Here is a 22,027-nt window from a genome sequence, read left to right on the forward strand (position 1 = left end):
TCACGCTTTAGCCCATAAGGTTGCGTATCTTCCCAAATATTAAATCAACGATTGTATTCTAACAGTAATATATTTTGACAGTATATTTATTTAAAATAAGACATGCGGATATTTTCTAAAAAGCGGGACATTTTTAAAAATTGTCGGGACGCGGGACAGTCCACGAAAAAGCGAGACTGTCCCGGCAAAATCGGGACGTGTGGTCACTTTAGTTACGTGTTTTGCATTGGCGGCGAATATTAATGTTTATTTAAATTTGAAGACTGGAACGTAGCTTTTTTCCTATATGAAACCAAAACAGATCCAGTAGAACGTGTAATACTAATACCGTAAATTTGTACCAGAGACACTCCTTTCGACAGCTGAGCTGTGTTTATGCAGTATTTGGAGGTTAAATTACAAAAATTTAGCAGATTTAGCAGCAAAATAACGGAAGTATTTATCAAATGCTTCCTTTTTATTAACCAACTATTATTTAGTTATTTTTTGTTTAAAATGGTAAGTTCCCACGATCCAAACGCCCGATAAACCCAAAAATTGTATTGCCACTTTGTGACTGTCAAAATTGATTGATTTCATAACCCAAGATGGTAATATAATATCTTAATATTTTTTAGCATAAATTGAAATCATCTCAAAGAGAAAAAGTGAAAAAGTTTATATCGTTTACACAGACTGGTGAAAATACAGCTATTTATTGCCTGACACAGAATGATTGGAAGCTGGATCTTGCCAGTGACAACTACTTTCAGAACCCGGATGCATACTATAAGGAGCCCCGAAGTGTTGACAAAAAGAAACTTGAATCTCTATACAACAGATACAAAGACCCCAATGAGCCAGACAAAATCACAGTCGATGGTATCATGAAATTTCTTGACGATCTGGGACTGCCACCTGAATCAAAGCTTGTTCTCATTATTGCATGGAAATTTAAGGCGGCCACTCAGTGTGAATTTAGTAGAGACGAATTTATGAATGGAATGACAGAACTAGGTTGTGACAGCATTGATAAATTAAAGCAGAGGTTGCCAACTTTAGAAAATGAACTTAGAGATAGTTATAAGTTTAAAGATTTTTATCAGTTTACATTTAATTTTGCCAAAAACCCTAATCAAAAAGGTTTAGATCTTGATATGGCAATAGCATACTGGAATATAGTATTAAAAGGGAAGTTTAAATTTTTGGACTTGTGGTGCACATTTTTAGTGGTAAGTAACTTTATTTATTTATTAATTTATTTATTTAAACTCCAATCCAAGCACAATAACCCCTTCAGACCCAATTTTTTTTTCAATAACAAAAAAAATTTTTTTTTTGTTGTTTTAAAATTTTTTAATAAGGGTACATAAATGTAAAAACTGAAAAAAAACTCAAATTTTTATTTTTTGTTTTAAAAATATTTAGTGTACAGGGTGTCCCATTTTGGGTACTTTTGTGGGGTATCTCCATTATTTTTAATGTTAGGGTGATGCGGTTTTCACGACAGTGTGTTACTTTTTCGTGAAAAGTAACACATTTTACACAATTAACAGCCAGAAACTTCAATTAAAGGATGTTGCTAAGGATTTTAGGAATACTGTTTGACATGAAATTAAACTTCTGCAATCATATAGACCAAATAGTAGTAAAAGCTAATAGAATGTTGGGTTTTACGCTTAGAAATTGTGGGGGTTATCATTGCAAGCTGTCAAATCTGTATATGTGGGATTGGTACGATCACAGCATGAGTATGGCTCAATTATCTGGACTCCCCAGTATAATGTCTATAAGTCATTACTGGAGAGTGTGCAAAACAAATTTTTAAGATATTATAACTACATGTTTAATTTAGATCTTATTGCTAGTCATGATTATTCCCAAATATTAAATTATGTTAAAGTTTTGTCTTTGGATAAAAGAAGAACAATGTTTGACATCTGTTTTATTTAAAAGTTGTTGAATGGTATTACATCCTGTCCGGATTTACTTTCCCAAGTTAAATTTTCGATTCCTCAGAGAACACTTAGACAAAATAATTTATTTCATATTGGGTTCCGTAGAACCAATTATCGTTAAAACTCTTTTTTGGAGAGATCTCTAGATTTTTTGGATCGGGAGGAGAGGCTACATGTTTTTAGCAATTCATATGGGTCTTTTAAGGGTAGTTTAATGAAAATTTTGAATACTTAGTATTGTTCAATTAATATTTTTAATTAATTAATATGTTGTTTGATGGGTAAACCAAGTGAGAATGTATGGTCCTAATCTATTAGTTAATACAAAGATATTTTTTTTTTGTTTATTTACTTTAGAGTCTTTTTTTTTAGTTAAGTACTTTAACTCTTAATAGTTTAAGTAAGGATTATTAATTATTGACATAACTGTATTTTATAATTTATTTTTTTTTGTAATGGGGGTTTCCCGTTTATTAAATTAAAAAAAAAAAAAAAAAAAAAAAAAAAGATGCCGTTAACAAAAATTCCAAAGCCCTCTTAGTTTTTAAGATATAGGCCAGTTTTGAAAATTAGACATTTTGGGACCCCCCTTGTATTTCGGATATTCTTTAACTTATCGAATATGTAAAAAAACAGTTTTATAGATTTTTTTCTGTAGAATGCAGTGGCGTAGATTTTTTTAAAAATATTTACTGTTTTTGAGTTATAAGCCAAACTTATGTTTTTTTTAATGGAACACCCTGTATATATATGCACTAATAAATTAGTCTTCCTTTTACCTTTTCAAAAATATATAACGGTATGCACTTTTTTTTAAGAAACATACAAATAAATGACAATTTTTTAAAATTAAGGGCATGAATTTATTAGTAGGCCATGACTCTTGTTGATAACAAAACAAAAGTCAACTAAATGTCAAATATTTGTATTATAAGTATTTATTTGTTTATTTATTAATACACGGGATCAACCCCATTACAAAAAATATATATATTTCTGAAAAAGAAATAAAAGCTATACTACCTAACCACTAATTACTAATTAACAATAATTATCAGACTTAATCTTAATATCAAGGATAATTAAACCGTTTTTCAAGTAGTAACAATATTCTCTCAAAAATCAGAACAATTAACAATGCAAAATTAGCTAAGAAAAAACAAAATATATTATTATCAATGACAATGATCAAATGTATTTCAAATCATTAATCATGGAGCAAAATTAATTCAAAAAACAAAATCCTACAAACTCTTAATAAGACTCCTAAAATACAACAAGGAAATTCCCAAAACTTCAATTCCAGTAGAGTTTACCAGCCTCAAGGTCCTTTCGACAGGCAGGTGCATAGCATAGTTGGTACAATGATAAGGCAAAGAAAACAATCAATTTGCCCTCAGATTACGGTATGGAATATTAAATGAAATCCTATTAACTAGTTCGGGACAAATCACAAGGCCATTCAAAAGTTTATAAATAAACACCAAATCATTCTCAGTGCGTCTTTTAAGTAAACTCCGCATATTCAGCCAGTTCATTGCTTCATCATAACAATGGTCATTAGGAACTGGAAAGCGAACTTTATAAAGGCAGAATCGTAGAGACTTATTTTGAACCCTCTCCAGTGCCATACAATTATTCATGTACAGAGGAGACCAAATTATTATTGATCCAATTGAATTAAAGAAAAAAACAAATAAGTATTTGTTTTTTTCTTTATTTGATAAATTCTTTAAAAAATAGCAGCATATGAATATTACGAAAAATATGATATGTTGGTATGTTTTATACAAAGTAACGAAAATTCTGAAGAAGCTTCGGCGTTATATTTTCAAAGGTAAATAAGCGATAATGGGTACTAAAATTTAAATTACGATTATTTATTTATTTATTTATTATTATACGGGATCAACCCCATTACAAAAAATATATATATTTCTGAAAAAGAAATAAAAGCTATACTACCTAACCACTAATTACTAATTAACAATAATTATCAGACTTAATCTTAATACCAACGATAATTAAACTGTTTTACAAGTAGTAACAGTATTCTCTCAAAATCAGAACAATTAACAATGCAAGCTAAATTAGAAACAAAAAACAAAATTAGCTAAGAAAAAACAAAATATATTATTATCAATGACAATGATCAAGTTTGTGATTTTAAAAAGAGAAAGTTTGTGTTTGTTAGATATCCAGAGAGGTGACAACCCTTTATTGAGATATTTGCTCGCTTAAAAGCAAATTTAGTTGAACACAGAACCTTTGTTCGCCCGCGTCCGAAAACCTATAACAAGGAGAATAGGGAAAGAAAAGAAATAGATCTTTTGGGATATTTTGAAGCAACATCTTCGTCCTCATGCAGAAAAATTGAGAAAGATATTGGTGTGTCAAAAACTAATGCTCAAAGGATCCTAAAAAAATACAAGTATCATCCGTATAAATTTAGTATTGTGCAACAGTTGCATCTGCACTGTTTTGCTGGTGGTATCTACAACAAATCGAAGCTAATGATTTGTTCGGCAGACTTGTTATTTGGTCAGATGAATGTTTTTTTCAAGTGCGGGCATTTTGAATTGTCACAATACCAGGACTTGAAAAACAGAAAATCAGCATTTATTGTTTGAAAGGGCACAACAGGGACGTTTTGGAGTTGGGGTGTCGTGTTTTATTTTGGGCAGAAAAATAGTTTATCGGATTTTTGAAGGAGGTCTTACAGCACATAGATACCTAGAAATTCTTGAGGAAGTTATTCCTGAACTGCTAGAAAATATTCCGCTAGCACAATATAATGCAGGTTACTTACAACAAGATGGTGCTTCTAGTCATGATTCAAGGCTAGTAAGGGAATTTCTTGAGAATAATTTTCCACAAAGATGGATAGGTACCAACGGACCTGTAAGAAGGCCCCCACGATCTCCAGATCTTTCAATTTTGGATTTTTTTTTATGGGGGTATGTACAAAATTATGATGGAATTGCCGAACTTCGAGAGGCAATTAATTTAGCCTTTCAAAATCTGCAAAGGAAACCAATGGTTCTATTTAATGCCATTGAAAGAATCACAAAAATGTGCCAATTTTGCATTCAAGAGAATGGTTGTCATTTTGAACATTACCTTTAATTTTTTTTTCTTTTTGTTAAATACAGTTGAGTTTTTTGTTTTGTTGCTTTATGCTACAAAACAAGCTTATGTTGTAAAAACTGGAGCTATACTGTTGTAGTTTATTTTTTGTAATAACATGCTTTTGTCTTAATAGGTATATTTTGACTGCATCCAATGTATTTGTAATGAATCCAGTTATTCACGGCCAGTTATGTCCTTAATTTTAGAGTTTCCAAGTTTTTCCAAGTTCCAAGTTTTTCCAAGAGTTAATTTTAGTTATTCCAGTTATGTCCTTAATTTTAGAAAATTGTCATTTATTTGTATGTTTCTTAAAAAAAAGTGCATACCATTATATATTTTTGAAAAGGTAAAAATAAGACAAATTTATTAGTGCATATATATACAGGGTGTTCCATTAAAAATAAACATAACTTTGGCTTATAACCCAAAAACAGTAAATATTTAAAAAAAATCTACGCCACTGCATTCTACGGAAAAAAAATCTATAAAACTATTTTTTTACATATTCGATAAGTTAAAGAATAACCGAAATAGAAGGGGGATCCCAAAATGTCGAATTTTCAAAAATGGCCTATATCTTAAAAACTAAGAGGGCTTTGGAATTTTTCTTAACGGCATCGTTATTTTCACGAAAAAGTAATACACTGTCGCGAAAACCGCATCACGCTAACGTTAAAAATAAAGGAGATACCCCGCAAAAGAACCCAAAATGGGACACCCTGTACACTAAATTACGTAAAATGCATGTATAATATACATCTACCAATTATAAAGTAAAATACTTAAACTTTGTTTATAAATATTCTCCAACAATAGAAATAAAGTGAAAACATCAATTATACCTTAATATTATAATGCAATGTGAAACATTATTGAACTTTCATAGTTCTTGTCGTTAAAAATTGAGACTACGGTGTTTTTCTGAGGTACAAGTTGTGAACGTTCAGGGAAGTGCTAGAGTTCGTTTCATAAATTGCTTTGAAATGAAACAAAAGTATGATTATTATATACTTTCTCTATAAAGCACATATCAACAATACAGAGCTTATACATTATTGTTGGGGTCGAATTGATTATCTGGAAAAAAGTGCTTTTGTTTTTGATTTACGTATAATTCTGGTATAATGGATTGAAAAAACTGTACAAGGTATCAAAAACTATTATTTTTATTTTACAGTCACTTTTATGCCTTAATAAACATTCTGATGATGTATGTGGAAAAGGACAGACTTATTTTTATTATAACAACAGAAGGTATAATAACAAGTAATAATAATAATAGTAATAATATAATAAGTTATAATAACAACTTATTTTTATTATAACAACAATAAAACAAAATTTGGGATGCAAACCTACATGGCACTTAGTACACTTAAATTGCACTTTTTTATGGCAAAAACGACACTTAATTTGATTGTCATGGTATTCGATCAGATGGTCTCTTCCATCGTAACCCGATAATTCTCTGTCATCCTTCCTGGGACGTAGAGGCCTTCTCCTATTAGTTTTTTTTTTAAGTTTCCAAAATTCCTTTAGCAATGGTTCTTCGAAATGCATACTGGTCTAATTTTCCGCCATAATGACGGTGGAGGAGCCATGCGTTTTGAATTGCCACGTCCAACCCATGACAAATCAATGGAAAATACCATTTTTTCCCCCTTATACTTACATGATAAAGACTAATATTTTGATCAGCTCTATCTACTCCTCCCATGTTTTGGTTGTAAATCTTTATTAGTTTTGGTTGAGGAACATTTATGTTTTTCTTTTCTTTTTGAGAAAATCGAGACACTGCTTGAAGGCAATACAGACTTACAATTTGAACTCACAATTACCTCTGTGTTCTTTTTTTAGATCTTCGCTAGATTTTATTATAGGAACTGCTATTCGATTTTCTCTTAGAGTACCAGTTGCTCTAATACACATGTCTCTTAAAATTAAAAGCAAATCCCAAGAGGTTAAAAAATTATCAAAAAAACAGATGAAACGGCAAACGACCTTTTTCCGACGTAATTTTATCAACAAAAGTTAAAACAACGTTCGTCCCTAAACCTAAGTCTTTATACCGTTCATCAAGTGGAGTCGTTGAGCCTTGATAGGGTTCAAACCATTCGATATAACCTCTGCTGTCTGTTCCCATCCAAAACTTGTAGCTCCATCGTATTGGTTTGCCTCTTATAAACTGTTTTGACCCATGTCGTCCAAAATACGGTATCATCGATTCGTCGATACTATGGTTTTGTTTGAGTGGGGCAAACTCCAAAAATTTTTTATTTCGATGTTCTAGGTTCCTTGAAATAGCTTCAGATATGATTTTATGATCTCCATTAGAGCTGTTTTGCCAATATAGGGTTCTTCTGGATACAGTACAATATCCACTATAAGTCAGAACTCCAAAGAAGCATTTCATTTCGTCTGCTGATACATCACCAGTTCTATTGTGTGGTACCGCATAGATATTTGTGTATTCAACTAACATACCCCAGAGCTTTTCGTCAAAAAAGAAGTTGAGAATATCTAAGGGTGAAAGATTATTATTTATTGGAGTGACCTCGTCGTGGGTAATCATCTGTAATGCCCTGTCGAACCCAGTCATTATGCCTACACTTTTTCTTATATTTCATAAAACTAGATAGAGGCACATCATCATCACTATCATCTAAGTTATCCTCATTGTCATCGATTGCGTGACTGGTTGCTTTGAAAACAGGCTTAGCCTCAGAATTAAGCAAACTACCTAAAATAAAATAATATATTATAAAAAATAATAATTACAAGTACCAGGTACATATAACAAAAATATAAAAAAAAAAAATAACTTACCGGGAAGATTGTTCATTGTGACCTGGTCATCGTCGCCAGAGTCCTCGTCTGTCACATAGCCATTAGCATTTGTTGGTGGCAGAATCACAATCGCATCTGGAGAGGGAATTTCGTTATCAATATTCTCAACCTCTTCCAATAATTCATTTAAAGTTAATGGTTTTTTTCCAGTACATAAAAAGTAGCCTATATTCCTACTGTCCTTTTAAGAGGACGGTACTTATTACACCATAACCTAACTTTTGTTTACAACCAAAAACTATTCTCAAATATCAAATATTGTAAAATGAACTGTTTTACACTGATATTCATACAAAACAATAAAAAATATAAAATAAATATAAAGTATTTCTTACCAGATGTTGTCCATTATCGACTAAAAAAAAATAGCGAAAAAGACTTGCCTCCGTTACCAAATAAACAACAATAAAACCGATTCCAAGCGGTCTATCGGTAATAACCGTTCCTAAAGGGTATTAACCAAACACGTCCAAACGGTTATAGTTATAACCGTGTTGAGATACGTGACGTCACTAATTAGCCCTTTATACGTCATCAATTTGGAACAGTAATTACCCACGTCCGGAGCTGTTTTCTAAACGTCAAATGTCAAAGATATTGAAATAAGTGCGGGGAAAAAATAAAAACAAACAACAAATTATTTCCTTTTTAAAGATGACACAAAAGTTATTATGGCTAATAAGTTTTCTTTTTTTATATTTATGCTTAAGAACTAATTACATATAACATTACTGACGTCTGGGGTATTATTTACAAACAAACAAAATGATAACAGCGACAGCTGACAAGAGTGACAAGTTACGAAGTTAGTTCAACCAAACACGTCCAAGCGGACACGATTGGTTATGTTATAAAGGGACTGTTCAAGCACCGTCTATAGATTACAACAAGTCAGACCACTCGAGCGGCCCTGAAATCGATTGCCCCAACCCCCGTTCCTCACCTCGCCATGCATAGGCTGGGTAGAACCCGGGACGCGGATTCCGTGTACTGTTGAATTCCATAGCGACATGTCGCCTATAAAATTTTGTATTCCGTGCACCGTTTGCTACACGACTTTCGCCTGTTCTCGGTCGCTACGAAGACGACACCTCTTGACGTGTTGATTTCATCTTTTCTATACGACTTTCTTTGTTTTTTTATATTTTGACGTTGGACGGTTTTGTAAAAATTGTTAATTGTTTTTTTTTGTTGATGGTACTTTGGGTATTTTTCTAAATACCCATACAAGGTAAAACTAATAATTTTTAAATTGTAGGTATATGGTAGCACCTTTTTGAGCTTCTTAAATTTGTCTTGATATTGTTACGAACTTTATTTTTGTTAGGTTTGTGTTGTTTTTATTTGCATTACATTTATTTTGGTTATTGTAGTTTTACGTTGTTATTTCTGTTTGTTTTTGTCATTTGTTAGATTAGGAGGGCCCCAATAGGGCCCCAAATTTAGCTTAGTTAGGTTATATTTTTGTCTGAAGCTATCATGTTTTGTTGTGTTGCTTCTTTAATTGTTTCTAATTAGTTTCATGGCTACTTTCTATAAATTTCATCTCAAAAATTTGGCATGTAACATATACATAGCGTGTTTCCATGTTATACAAATACCTATTTATATTTCAGATGTTTCCTGTCAATATAAATAATATTGGTAACCAAATTTGGGTGCCTTTCATATATTTGCAAAAAAGCTTCCCAGTGCTGGGAAGTCACCCTCATTATTTTGTGGTACCTATTTTATTTGGCCGAGTAAATATCGAATTAGTAAATTGCGAGTAAATATTTTTGAAAGTAAATATCGAAAAAAACAAACCATCACAGATCACATAACCTACAAACTATTGACCAATACAAACACAATTAAAAAAATATCCCTAGATATTTAGTAACAAAGAAAAAATACCTAGAATTTGCTCAAACATTTTCAGAATGAATAGTATCCAAAATGCAACATGTTGATAAATCCCGACTTTTACCGAACCGGTAACGATGGGTACACGGAATACATATTTGGCGACGTGTTGACTTTAGAAGTGGAATTCAACACTAGAATTCGACATGTTGAAAGCGACAGAACACGGAATCCGCGTACAAGGTTTAGTTTTCGCAAGTATGTTAACTTGTGTGCATCCGTTTCGCGAGAGAGTTTTTGCTTGTAGCGTTTTATACAATAATTTGGTTACATACTACTTGTATAAATATAATTACTCAATAATAAAGTAGTATGTATTTCATCCCTATATGTTAAATATTTTGTTCTGTATTTTGTGTTTTACATAAAAGCATTACAATCTTAAAAAATAGTTTATTATTTATTTTCTCCCCCTAATGTTACTGGAATAGTTTTAGCCGATTTTACAACCTATTATCCCAAACCAACACACCCCACTTCTTTTTGTCGGACACCAATGTCGGCGTTTAAGACCTGGTAAATTTTGATATTTAAACATATTTTATATATATTTACTATATCCACAAATGAATACAAAGTATATAATTTACAAAACTACTTATTTAGCGCTTATTATGATAATTGTTTGTTATTCTTTTGCGCTTTTGTATTTTTAAAACGACCTAATTCAAAAATTAAAATAACCCATACCGTATTAAAATTATTTTATATTTTTTAGTGCGTTTAAATGTGTTTTTTAATTGTTTATTTATTTTAACTGTAGATTTATTTTTTGAATATTCATCTCTAAAATTTCAACAAATATTGAAGTAAAAATAAGTAAAAACTTGTATTTTTTGATAAGACTCCTAAAAATGTAGCAAATTTAAACAATTCAACAAGTAAGGTTTTTTTCAAATTCACTTTTTATATATTATATTTGACTTAAAAGGCAGCCATTTTGAATCCGCCATATTAAACGCTTCCAATTTATTTAAAAGTTCAAATTCATTGAACTGATCAAAACTTCTAGATACACCAATTTTAGAAAAGGGAAACTCTTAAACATTTTAAAAACTGTCCTTGTTATCGAAAGCCAAGCACCTACAAAATTTGAAAACAATCTGACAAGTAGAAGTTATAGTTTAAATAGAATTCTTACATTTGTTATATACATACATACAAACATTGCGACATAAAGGCAAAGAAGTGAAGCTAATATAAAAAATTTGTAAAAACGTTATTAATTAAGAAACACTGTCATATAAACACATTCTATTCCAGTCCTATAAAAAAAGTTCTTATTTTATGACATAAAATACTTCTTATGAATACTCCTCGTATAAAAATAATCAGCGCGCCTCAGAATTTGCTTTCATTAATATTTACGATAAACCCTGGAAACGCTCGTACGCAGCAAACAGCGGGATTCAAGGTCAATTTTGCTTTAACACGGGCGGTATAGGAAGTGGTCTGACTTGTTGTAATCTATAGACGGTGGTTCAAGGTCAACCAAGGCCTTAACCGCGGTTAAAACCGATAGATCTTTTGGAATCGGTTTAAATGTTTAAGCAAATGTCAAAATTAACTGGTGCATTCATAAACAAAACAGTGTTAGTAGCGCCAACTCTGTAAGAATGGTCTAACGCGAAAAAAAAAACGATATTCCAGCGTCCAGTTAAAAAGCCAGTGGGAGTATCTGGGTTAAATTTCTGTTATCTTAAGGATGTCCATCTAAATTGCTTCGCTATGTTGCGAAATTTCCAATACCTTTTTATTTGTAGTTTTGCTGTCTTAGTTTAAGGGTCTTAGCTTATTTATTGTGACTACAATTTATACTTAGCAATTAGTTTTTACTCATGATTAATACCTATCTTTTAAATCAATTTTTTAGGAGAACCATAAAAGGTCTATCCCGAAAGACACGTGGAACCTCCTCTTAGATTTTGCTCAACAAATCGCAGACGATATGAGTAACTATGATGAAGAGGGAGCGTGGCCGGTGCTGATTGACGATTTTGTAGAATGGGCCTCTTCAAAAGCAAAAGAAAATCAACCACACAGCACAAGTCAACTGGAATAACATTGTGTGCCAGGATTTAATCAGTTTTCGGGCATTAAAGTGCCTGTTTGAAGAAAGGATATCCTGGGTTGTGTAGCAACTTTTGGTAGCAATACTTTGTTGTACATACGTAAATAATTTCACTTTTATTCATGGCAAGGTCTCATGAGCGTTATAGAGGGTCGATTTTTATTTACATTATACCTAGTGTAACATTGTTTTACATGTAAAGCTGAAATTAAAACTCTCTGCACATCTCTTGACATTGTGATTAATTTTTTAAAAATTAGGTATAAACATATTTTTTTTATGTATTACATATTTTCAGTATAAGAGGATTAATTATAGTTGAATTGGTGTTTAAAGGTCATTGTAAATATCATATTTTTAATCTATTAGATTTGGTTTTTGTTGAACGCAATCTAAAATCCTAAAACAAAATATCTATTTATTGTTTTTAAAATAAAGAAAAGACAATTCGTAAAGCTTCGGATCTGCATTGTAGCACTTCCTCACGATGTCTTTAAACCAGTAGCAGAGCTGCCCTAAATGCTGTATGTTGGCGACCGCTATAAGAGCTCCGTAATCTGTGGTATGTTGGTGGGAATCAAATAAGGTAACCTGAAATTACAATTTTGCATGATAAGCAATCCAGATAGTAAAAGTTCTAATATTTTTCTTAAAGAAACATTGTTGGCAACAATACTCAGAAGATAGTGGAATTTCAAAATAAAAAAGGTCTTTTTAAAGGTAAAAATATTCATGAATAAATGATTGATCACTTGGCTTCCAAGGAAGTCTTAAATCTTTTTAAAGAAAATGCTTTAATCAATTATCTCTGCAGAAGAATATTTGATATGACTAATAGTTATGAAATCTGTAGCATATCGTAATATTTGGATGTAAAAAAGAGTTTCGCAAGTCGTTTTCAAGTCTTGCATTGTGCTGCAGAATACAATTGAGGGGGTCAGAAGCCAAGGGGTCCAAGTGACATTTTTTCAGAAATCGATCTAAGTGCGTTTCAATACTAATGCTGCTCTCTACGAACTGTTGAGAAAATCAGCAGATTCAGTCGCCCGTATTGTTAATTGGTATAGGGAACTAAGTGCGCTTGAACCCCTTTGCCACTCAAGCATGTCATTTAGTAGATTACGCGCGAAGTGGAAAGAAAGAAAATGTGCTATATTACGTAAGAATAATCTTGTGTACAAGCATCCTACAAGCTAAAAAAAAAACAAAACAAAAATACAATTTCAAAAATTGACAAAACAATGAACAAAATTAAACACAAGAAGACAAAACTTTTTGAACATACTTGAATTAAAGATAACTAAATAAAACAATCAATTACTAAATAAAGGTAAACTTGTTGACAAAACTAGAGAAGAAAAAAGGAAAAAAAACTTTCCAACATGTCCAAGGTTAAAACCTATCATTAAAAGTCATCCAGGTTATAATATGCCTTAGCCAATAAAAGCGTCTTTAATTCTCTTTTAAATTTCTTAACATCTGATATATGTCTAACACATAGAGGAACACGATTGTAATTTTTTTTACTTATGTAAATTAATGAGTTTTTGGTAAGGGAAGACGTAGGAATAGGTAGGGGAACATCATTTACACGACGAGTCAAATGGCCAGTGTCAGAGGGTAGTTTGGGAATTTTGTGAATAAGAGCAGCTGTTTCTAAGATAAAGAGTGAAAAAAGAGTTAGGATTTTTTCAGAAATGAAGAGGGGTTTGCAAGAATCTCTTAACTTAGCAGAACACAGGTATCTAACTGCTTTTTTTTTGAATAACAAAGACCATTGTCTTTGTTATTAAGTAGCCCCTTATTGGTTAAACCCCAAAAAGGCAAGCCATACTGAATATGAGATTCAATAAGTGAAAAGTACACTGAACGTGCAACCACCCCTCCCAGCTCTTGTTTTGCCATTCTTACTGCAAAACATCCAGAAGATAATTTCCCAGCTAAATGTAAAATATGATCTTTAAACCGAAGGCGACCATCAATGGTAATTCCTAGGAACTTGCAGCACTCTTCTGCAAGAGGGAATTTTCGTCAAACATCAGACCCTGAACATCGCACTTAAACCCCATAATAGACGTCTTTCTTACATTAAACACGAGCCTGTTGGAAGCACACCACCCTGATAAAATCTGAAGGTCTTCAAGGATACAAGTCTTAATATATTCAGAATTTTTATGGCTCCATAGTATGGTGGTATCATCAGCAAACTGAACCACCTTGCCCTGTAGTTTCAATGAACTCAAGTCATCCACATACAGTAAGAATAACAGTGGTCCCAACACTGAACCCTGGGGAACGCCGCATTTTAGGGATCTAGAAGCAGACAAACGCCCTGACACTGTAACCTTCTGAGTACGATTTGATAGATAGGACTCAAGCCATCGCAACGCTACGCCCCTAAAACCATATTTGTCGAGCTTAGATAACAGTATTCTATGATCCACACAGTCAACTGCTTTGGATAGATCATACACAGCCGCCGATGACTCTCCAGAATTCAAGGACACATAGACGCTCTCCAAAAAGCTAAAAACAGCATCATGAGTCCCTTTACCGGCTTGAAATCCAAACTGATTTGCAGACAAAATGCCATTATGATGTAAAAAGGACAAAATTCTGCTTTTTGCAAGTTTTTCAACTATCTTAGAGAGGGTAGACAAAATAAAAATGGGACGGAAATTACAAGGCTGATCCAAATCACCACCCTTATGAAGAGGGATAACCACTGCTTCTTTTAAACATGAAGGAAAAATGCCGATATGTAAAGAATTGTTTATGGCAGAAACTAAAGCATTTAAGGCTGAACCAGGCAAAAAGAGTAACAACCTCGAAAATATCCCATCAGCTCCAGATGATTTATGGTTTTTTAGGCGTTTGATTTCATTTTTTACTTCGGTAAGATCGACAGGATGAAGGAAAAATGAATGATCAACCGACACTTGTTGAAGATAGTGTAAGGGATCAATGTTACTACGAATGCCCTTGAGCAAGATATTAGGTATATCACAATAAGTCGTTTAAATGTCAGGTCTTAACTCCGGTTCCGATACTTTTCTATGGCAATGTCAAAAATCATTAATAATCGACCAACACTCTCTTTGCCTATTTGATGACATATTTAAGCGATCCCTATAATAATTAGATTTTGCTGCTTTAATTGTCTTTCTGTACAGACTACGGTATTTCTGATGATATACAAGCATATTTTCATTTGTGGTATATTTGCACAATTTAGTCAAAAAACGGAGGTTTTTAGCTGAAATTCTAAGGCCTCTTGTAACCCATGGTTTTCGTTTCTTAGTTTTAAGCCTCATTTTAGGAAAGCACTGATTGATCTTATCACACAGAACTTGAAAAAATAAAGTAAGTGGGTCAGAAGACGTTTCAAGTGCATTCCAATTTACCGAAGCTGTAGCAGCAGAAAAAGCATTGAAATTTCTCCTGCTGAAAATTCTTCCCATATAATGAGATGAAGATAATACACTATTATATGGCATTTTAGCAAGAATAGCTTCATGGTCGAAAATACCAGATGGGAGTACTGTGCATAAAACGTCATCAAAATTTGTACAGAAATAGTCAATTGTAGTTGCAGATGAAGAAGTTATTCGTGTGGGAGAAAGAACATACAGTTTCAAGTCTTAAGAATTTAAAATACTTAAAAGAGAAATACGTGGCAAGGTTTCATCAGTGTAGTTGATATTAAATTCACCAGCCAATATAACCTGACCAGAGTGTAGGGACAACTGGGATAAAAGAGAATCAAGTTTGTCCAGAAACATAGCAATATCTCCTGTAGGTGGCCTGTAAACACAAAGAATATATAAATTAAAACGCTTACAAAAAGAAAGAATTCAAAAACATTCTCTAACAGAAGATTATCATACTTATCAATATTACAAAAAATCGTTTTAATTGTTTGTCTAGCCAAGATCATGGTTCCTCCATGTACAGATTGTTGACGACAAAAATTTGATATAGGAACATAATCAGATATTAAAAAACATTCACTAGGCCTCAACCAGTGCTCAGTCAGAAGTACAATATCAGGAAAATTACATGTGTCCAGCAAAAGATGAAGCTCATCCATCTTGTTTCTTAGGGATTGTATATTAAGAATAAAGATACTTAAGCTTTTCAAAGAGCTAATTGCAATCTTACTAGTAGAATATGAACATGAACGAGATTCAACCTTCGTGGACATATCTATAAAAAAGAAGAATTCAATTCACGATCAGTAATCAGTTCAGACTCATTAATTTGATGATTCAAAGACAATTTATTTGATGAAATAATAATTTTAAAATATTTGAAAATATGTGCATATAATAATGATGCCAAGTCTGAACCAAAGTTACTGGCGTGATTAGACTCTAAAATCCCATACAGATTAATATTATTAGCATGAAAAGTACGATAAAGGGCCTTATTACTATTATAGATAACATTATGGTTTAAATAAGTATAAGGGCTTGTCATCACTAAAGTGTTTGTATCAACATGATTTGGAAGAGGTTAAGTTTTGCAAGTTTTTAAGTTGTTTTGAAGTTTTTTTAAAAATCAAAATGGTTACTTCTGATGAAGACCAAAATGGTAAGTTCTCAAAGTGCTATATAATTTGTTAAAATATGTTTTCCTTGACGTTATTTTTTTTTAAATTTTAGATCCGTTTAGTGATAATTCCGATGTTGATATGGACTACGTCCCAAATCAAAATAGTTCACAGTCTTCTTCAGATTTAGAGCTTAGTATAGCAGAATGAGAACCTCAAGCAAATACCGGGTGTCCAAATAAGAAAGGACGCCGGCTGTATCTCGGAAACTATTCATCGCACAGCGCTGAAAAAAAAAATTTCTTAAGAAAAGTGGCCAAAAAAAATGGCTGGAAAATATTTACAAGTTCCTAAGACTTCCACAAGAGGGCGTAACTGCACAGTAATTTCAAAAAATTCAAATTTCGTCTAAAATAGCCAGTATTAGGTACCATTTTGAAAACATCAGAATAATCTTCATTAATTTTACCCTAATTTGGCTAAAGAATTTTCTTCATATCTCCAATGAGAAGGGTGGGGGAAGATCACAAATAATGCAACTTTTTAATCGCCCTGTACTCAGATTCTTTATTAAAAGTAATTCAAGTGAGTACTCGTTTAAAAGGAAATTCAAAGGGCTTTCAAAATATGCACCCGTCAATGTCACTTTGTTTTCAGTGAAGTCGTCAGAGGGCGTTGTTTAACAGAGATTGGGTTTTTAGAGATTTTCTCTAAAAAGTTAAATGCAATGATATGATTTTTTCACTGCGGTTTCGAAGGCTTAAAACATACTAACACACCAGTGAAAACCGCGTTTCGTCTCCATTTGTTTTCGAGTAATTTTAAAATAACCTATTTTTCAAATTTTAAATATAAGTACCTATAATTAATTTAACAAATGATTCAGAATTAGCAGGAATTGACAGATTAGATAAGTCGGAATAAGTTTGTCTCGGCGTTTTTACATATATTGAGTCGCATTAATATACAGGGTGATTCACGGTAGATGGCCTATTAGACGTTTTAGGCGAATGGCAACGCCGATCAATCTGAAAAAAAAAACGTTACAAAAATTAAACTCCCTTGAGAGAAGGAAGGAGCTTTTGAAGTAAACTTTATAACAGTTTACTTCAAATGCAATCAGAACTCAACGGATGCCTCTAGAATAATTTATATGCTATGCGGTATCCAGAACAAAGACATTATACGAAAAGGACATTTGCAAGATTAGCTACTCGGTTAGCAGAAAATGGCAGTATCCGTTTACCTCTTATTCAATCTTCAAAATCCTTCTGACTAAACAATTATAACAAATAGCGCAAATTAATACTAAATATAAAACAAATAAAAATAAAACATATAACTAAATCAATTTCTTTCAAGATGTTCGAAGTGTCCACCATCGTTACTAATACAGTCGCGTACTTTTCGATAAGTAACGTGAACTGCAGCCTCCACTTCGGCAACTGATATGCTTGTTACCGCATTTCTGATCCTGGCTATCATATCATCTCGTGTTGTAGGTCTGGTTTGGTAAACGATATCCTTTTTTTTTATTATTTTTTTTTTATGGCAAACACAAGCACAAGAGAAAAAGTCCTATGTCACTCTTGGAGTGGTGCTTGCGCGAAGATATTTGTGGGCATTTATCTTGAATCGCTGTGGGTTGTATGCGTCGGGAAATATGTGAGGTGGACCATTCCACAAAGAAGATGTTCTCCAGATGAATGAGTACAGCGACGTCCTTGGGGTAGGCAGGTGGACTCGATGTTGATGAGCCGCAACTGCTAGACGCGTCCTTCTTGCCGGAACATCCCTGGGTGGAATCAGGCCTGCCAGCTCAGAGGAGCACTTACCGTGATAATAACGGTAGAATAAACAGAGATCAGCCACCTTTCTCCTGTGCTCCAGACTATCCAGACTCTTTGTCAGTTCTGGTTTGTCTCTTCTGTATAGAATCCAGCAGGTTTAAACTATGCTTGGGTGCAGAGCTTCAGACATGCGAGCAATACTCGAGGGAAGGGCGTATTTGAGCTTTATAAAGAGTCAGCAGCTGTTCTGGTGTATACAGTTTTTTCGTTTTGAAAAGCACTCCGAGTTATTTGGAAGCCGCCCTGGCGACCTCGACAACGTGGTCATTCCAGGACATACTGTTGGTGACCTCGACTCCTAGAAGATGTAAAGATGATTTCATTGGCAATGTTTCCCTTGCCATAACCAGCTCCGGGCCACCAAGGTTAGTCTTCATCGTAAATACTGCAGCCTGCGTTTTTTAGCGTTAAAATTGACCAAATTGTTATCGCCCCACTCCAAGATTGTTCTAATATCGTTGTTGGTTGAAGCTACTTGTTGCTGCCTAAGATTCTGAGAACTTGCGGCTGTCGTTTTGGCGGACTTAAATATGGAAATAAGTGTGGTATCGTCCGCAAAGCTGTAGATTGAATTGACAGTGGTTCCTAGCAAATCGTTGATATATATCAAGAAAAGGGTGGGGGATAGAATGCATCTTTGAGGGACTCCAGCGTTAATATTAAATTTGTCGGAGAGGTATCCATCGACGGCTACTTGGATTGTTCGTTGTTCAAGAAAACTTTTGATCCAATTCAATAATAAGTTTTGTATGCCGATTGAGAAGAGCTTGGTTAGTAGTCCTTCATGCCACACTCTGTCAAATGCTTTGGAAATGTCAAGAGCGACTGAGCGGGACTCGCCGTGCTTCTCCATGGCCTCCGTCCACAAGTGTGTGACGTAGGCCAGAAGATCGCCGGTGGATGTAAGCTTTCGGAAGCCGTATTGATGATCGCTGATTAGTCCAGATATCTTAATCTAAGTTGTTGTTTAACTGCTTTCTTTATATTAGGATCCTTTAGTCTGCCCCACAAATAAAAATCTAGGCAAGTCAGATCAGGAGATCGCGGGGGCCAAGGACATATACTTCCTAGACCAATCCACCTATGAGGAAACCTTAAATTTAAAAAAATTCTCACATTTATCGCAAAATGCGCGGGATATCCATCGTGCTGTAAAAACATCCTTGCACGGGTTTGAATTGGGATGTCTTCAAGCAGTACAGGCAAGTGATTTTGTAAAAAATCTAAATAGGTGTGTCCATTGAGGACCTCTTCAATAATGTATGGACCAATAATTCTTCCCCCTATTATCCCACACCATACATTAACAAACCACCGACCCTGATACTGCACTTCTCTCATCCAGTGGGGATTTGTGGGAGCCCAATAGTGCATATTGTGTAAATTTACACTACCAACACTGGTGAAAGTTGCCTCGTCTGTCCATAGAATGTTTGAGACAAACAGGGGATCTTCTTCCATCATATTGCTAAACCAGTTACAATAATCAAGTCGTCTATCAAAATCGGTTCCTGTTAATTCCTGATGCAGCACCATATGATATGGATGCAACCTAAAATAACATTCAAATTAGGTAAAAAATAAAAATATATTTTTTATTATTCGATTCTAGTAATATTCAAATTTAATTATCAACTTTTTAACAAACCTGTGGTCTCTTAAAATGTTACGCACAGTTGATTTCGTAATGCCCAAATCCAATGAAATTTGCCTTATTCCTATGTGAGGGTATAATCCAATATAAGCAAGCACATTAACAATATTTTCTTCAGATCGTCCAGAGCGACGTCTTCTGTTAAGAGGTAAATGGATACTGCCATTTTCTCGCAACCGAGTAGTAGCTAATCTTGCAAATGTCCTTTTCGTATAATGTCTCTGTTCTGGATACCGCATAGCATATATTCGCAAGGCAACCGTTGAGTTATGAATGCATTTGAAATAAACTACTAGCATATTATAGGCTACTTCATTTGGAAATATCATTTTTAAACTTATTAATTTGTAGTAAAAAAACAATTACACATAAGAAATAACTTAAAACTGACAACTGTCAATTTAAGTAACTTTAAATGACATTTTCCAATCCTTTGTTTCTGTTTATATTTCCATAGGCCTCTTGATATAATAGTAATATTCAAATACAATTAATAAATAATGCTCTAATAAATCATATTCGGAGATTCTCGATTGCCAATTATATTTTCAAGTGGAAATATGATTATGAGGTTTCAAATAATGTTCAGTAATTTTTGATAATATTCTGTCACAAAGACCGCCTTAATATTGCTAATAATATTTAAAATTTGAAAAATAGGTTATTTTTAAATTACTCGAAAACAAATGGAGATATCGAAACGCGGTTTTCACTGGTTTGTTAGTATGTTTTAAGTCTTCGAAACCGCAGTGAAAAAATCATATCATTGCATTTAACTTTTTAGAGAAAATCTCTAAACGAGTACCCACTTGAATTACTTTTAACAAAGAATCTGAGTACAGGGTGATTAAAAAGTTGCATTATTTATGATCTTTCCCGACCCCTCTCATTGGAGATATGAAGAAAATTCTTTAGCCAAATTAAGGCAAAATTAATTAAGATTATTCTGATGTTTTCAAAATGGTACCGAATACTGGCTATTTTAGACGAAATTTGAATTTTTTGAAATTATTGTGCAGTTACGCCCAATAGTAGATATATAGCCCAATTTGTAGATACAATGGTTGGGACTTGCAAACTTCATTCATTGTTTCATGTGTTTCTAAGCATATTCCTAAACGACCCAATCGACTTGCAGTTTCTCAAAAAAACGTCAGCACAATCATAACGTTGAAAAATTATCGCGTTTGTAAGCAGGTTTTTTTTGTGTACGTTGGATATTTCTCAGAAGAGGTTATATAACGCTATCAGTAAACATAAAGAAACAGGAATCGCCCATACAGATCAAAGAGGTCGTCATATTCCTGGAAATAAACTAAGCGAGGACACTATCAATTTAGTGAAAGAGCATATAAATTCCTTTCCTAAGTTTATTTATATAAGCCATTATATAAGAAAGGATAACTCAAATCGTAAATATCTATCTCCAGAATTAAATATTTCAAAAATGTACAGTTTGTATAAAGACTGTTGTTCACAACGACGAACAGATCCTGTAAAAATCGGCAAATATCCTTGTTAGCGCACCGCTAAATCATAATTGTTAAAATCTATTAATCGCGCATGTACTACACATATTTGGTATATTCTGGGCACTTTTACCAGCAAGGTAAAAAGCAGAGACAATTGACTAGCAATCGGGTTAAGAACGACGTGAGTGCCGGATCTAACAATTTTACGAAACCTAAAATAAGGACCTTTTAATTTGTATTTGGTTGTGAGAGCAAGGCTTATGAAGTTGGTAGTTATATAAAGGGACGTCCCTATCTACAGTGAAGACAGAAGACCATTGGTAAGTGCCCTTTACTTCAAACATTTAAAACCATGTGTGTATGTAACGTACAATTCCTTTGAACCATATCATTTACTAAAATACAGTCCACTATTACATTTTCTTATTATATCTTCATGGTTGTGCGTTAACATTTTGGTGCCTTCGACCGTATAAAATAAAAAAAATAAAATAAAAAATTAAAAAATTAAAAATAATAATTGTAGTCTCCAAAACATATAAACAAGTTTTTTTTTCAAAACTATTCTAAAAATTTTACGTAGTGTGTAGTGCAATCCGTACTCCGCTCA

General features: G+C 33.2%; 2 protein-coding genes across 2 annotated transcripts in view; one reads left to right on the plus strand and one right to left on the minus strand.

Annotated features, from left to right (window-relative positions):
• Positions 1-349: 349 nt before the first annotated feature.
• LOC126743818 (DCN1-like protein 1) lies at positions 350-12,254 on the plus strand. The gene is made up of 3 exons (XM_050451048.1): positions 350-498; positions 618-1,211; positions 11,692-12,254. Exons 1-3 carry the CDS (start codon positions 376-378, stop codon positions 11,878-11,880), a joined length of 906 nt encoding a protein of 301 aa, XP_050307005.1. The 5' UTR covers positions 350-375; the 3' UTR covers positions 11,881-12,254.
• Positions 12,255-12,293: 39 nt separating this feature from the next.
• The window catches only part of LOC126743819 (uncharacterized), a 28,181-nt gene continuing 18,447 nt past the window's right edge, over positions 12,294-22,027 (minus strand). Inside the window, exon 4 of the mRNA XM_050451049.1 lies at positions 12,294-12,480. Coding sequence (XP_050307006.1) covers positions 12,304-12,480 — 177 coding nt within the window. The 3' untranslated portion in view covers positions 12,294-12,303. The remainder of the gene's footprint in view (positions 12,481-22,027) is intronic.

Source organism: Anthonomus grandis, chromosome 13 (genome assembly GCF_022605725.1).
Source record: "Anthonomus grandis grandis chromosome 13, icAntGran1.3, whole genome shotgun sequence".
In the NCBI taxonomy this organism is placed as follows: Eukaryota; Metazoa; Arthropoda; class Insecta; order Coleoptera; family Curculionidae; genus Anthonomus; species Anthonomus grandis.

Excerpts from the sequence above, each read along its gene's own strand:
- LOC126743818 (XM_050451048.1), top strand. The coding sequence starts at position 376 with ATGCAGTATTTGGAGGTTAAATTACAAAAATTTAGCAGATTTAGCAGC. Across the intron at positions 499-617 it reads GTTATTTTTTGTTTAAAATG|CATAAATTGAAATCATCTCA; the intron begins GTAAGTTCCCAC and ends AATATTTTTTAG. Across the intron at positions 1,212-11,691 it reads TGTGGTGCACATTTTTAGTG|GAGAACCATAAAAGGTCTAT; the intron begins GTAAGTAACTTT and ends TCAATTTTTTAG.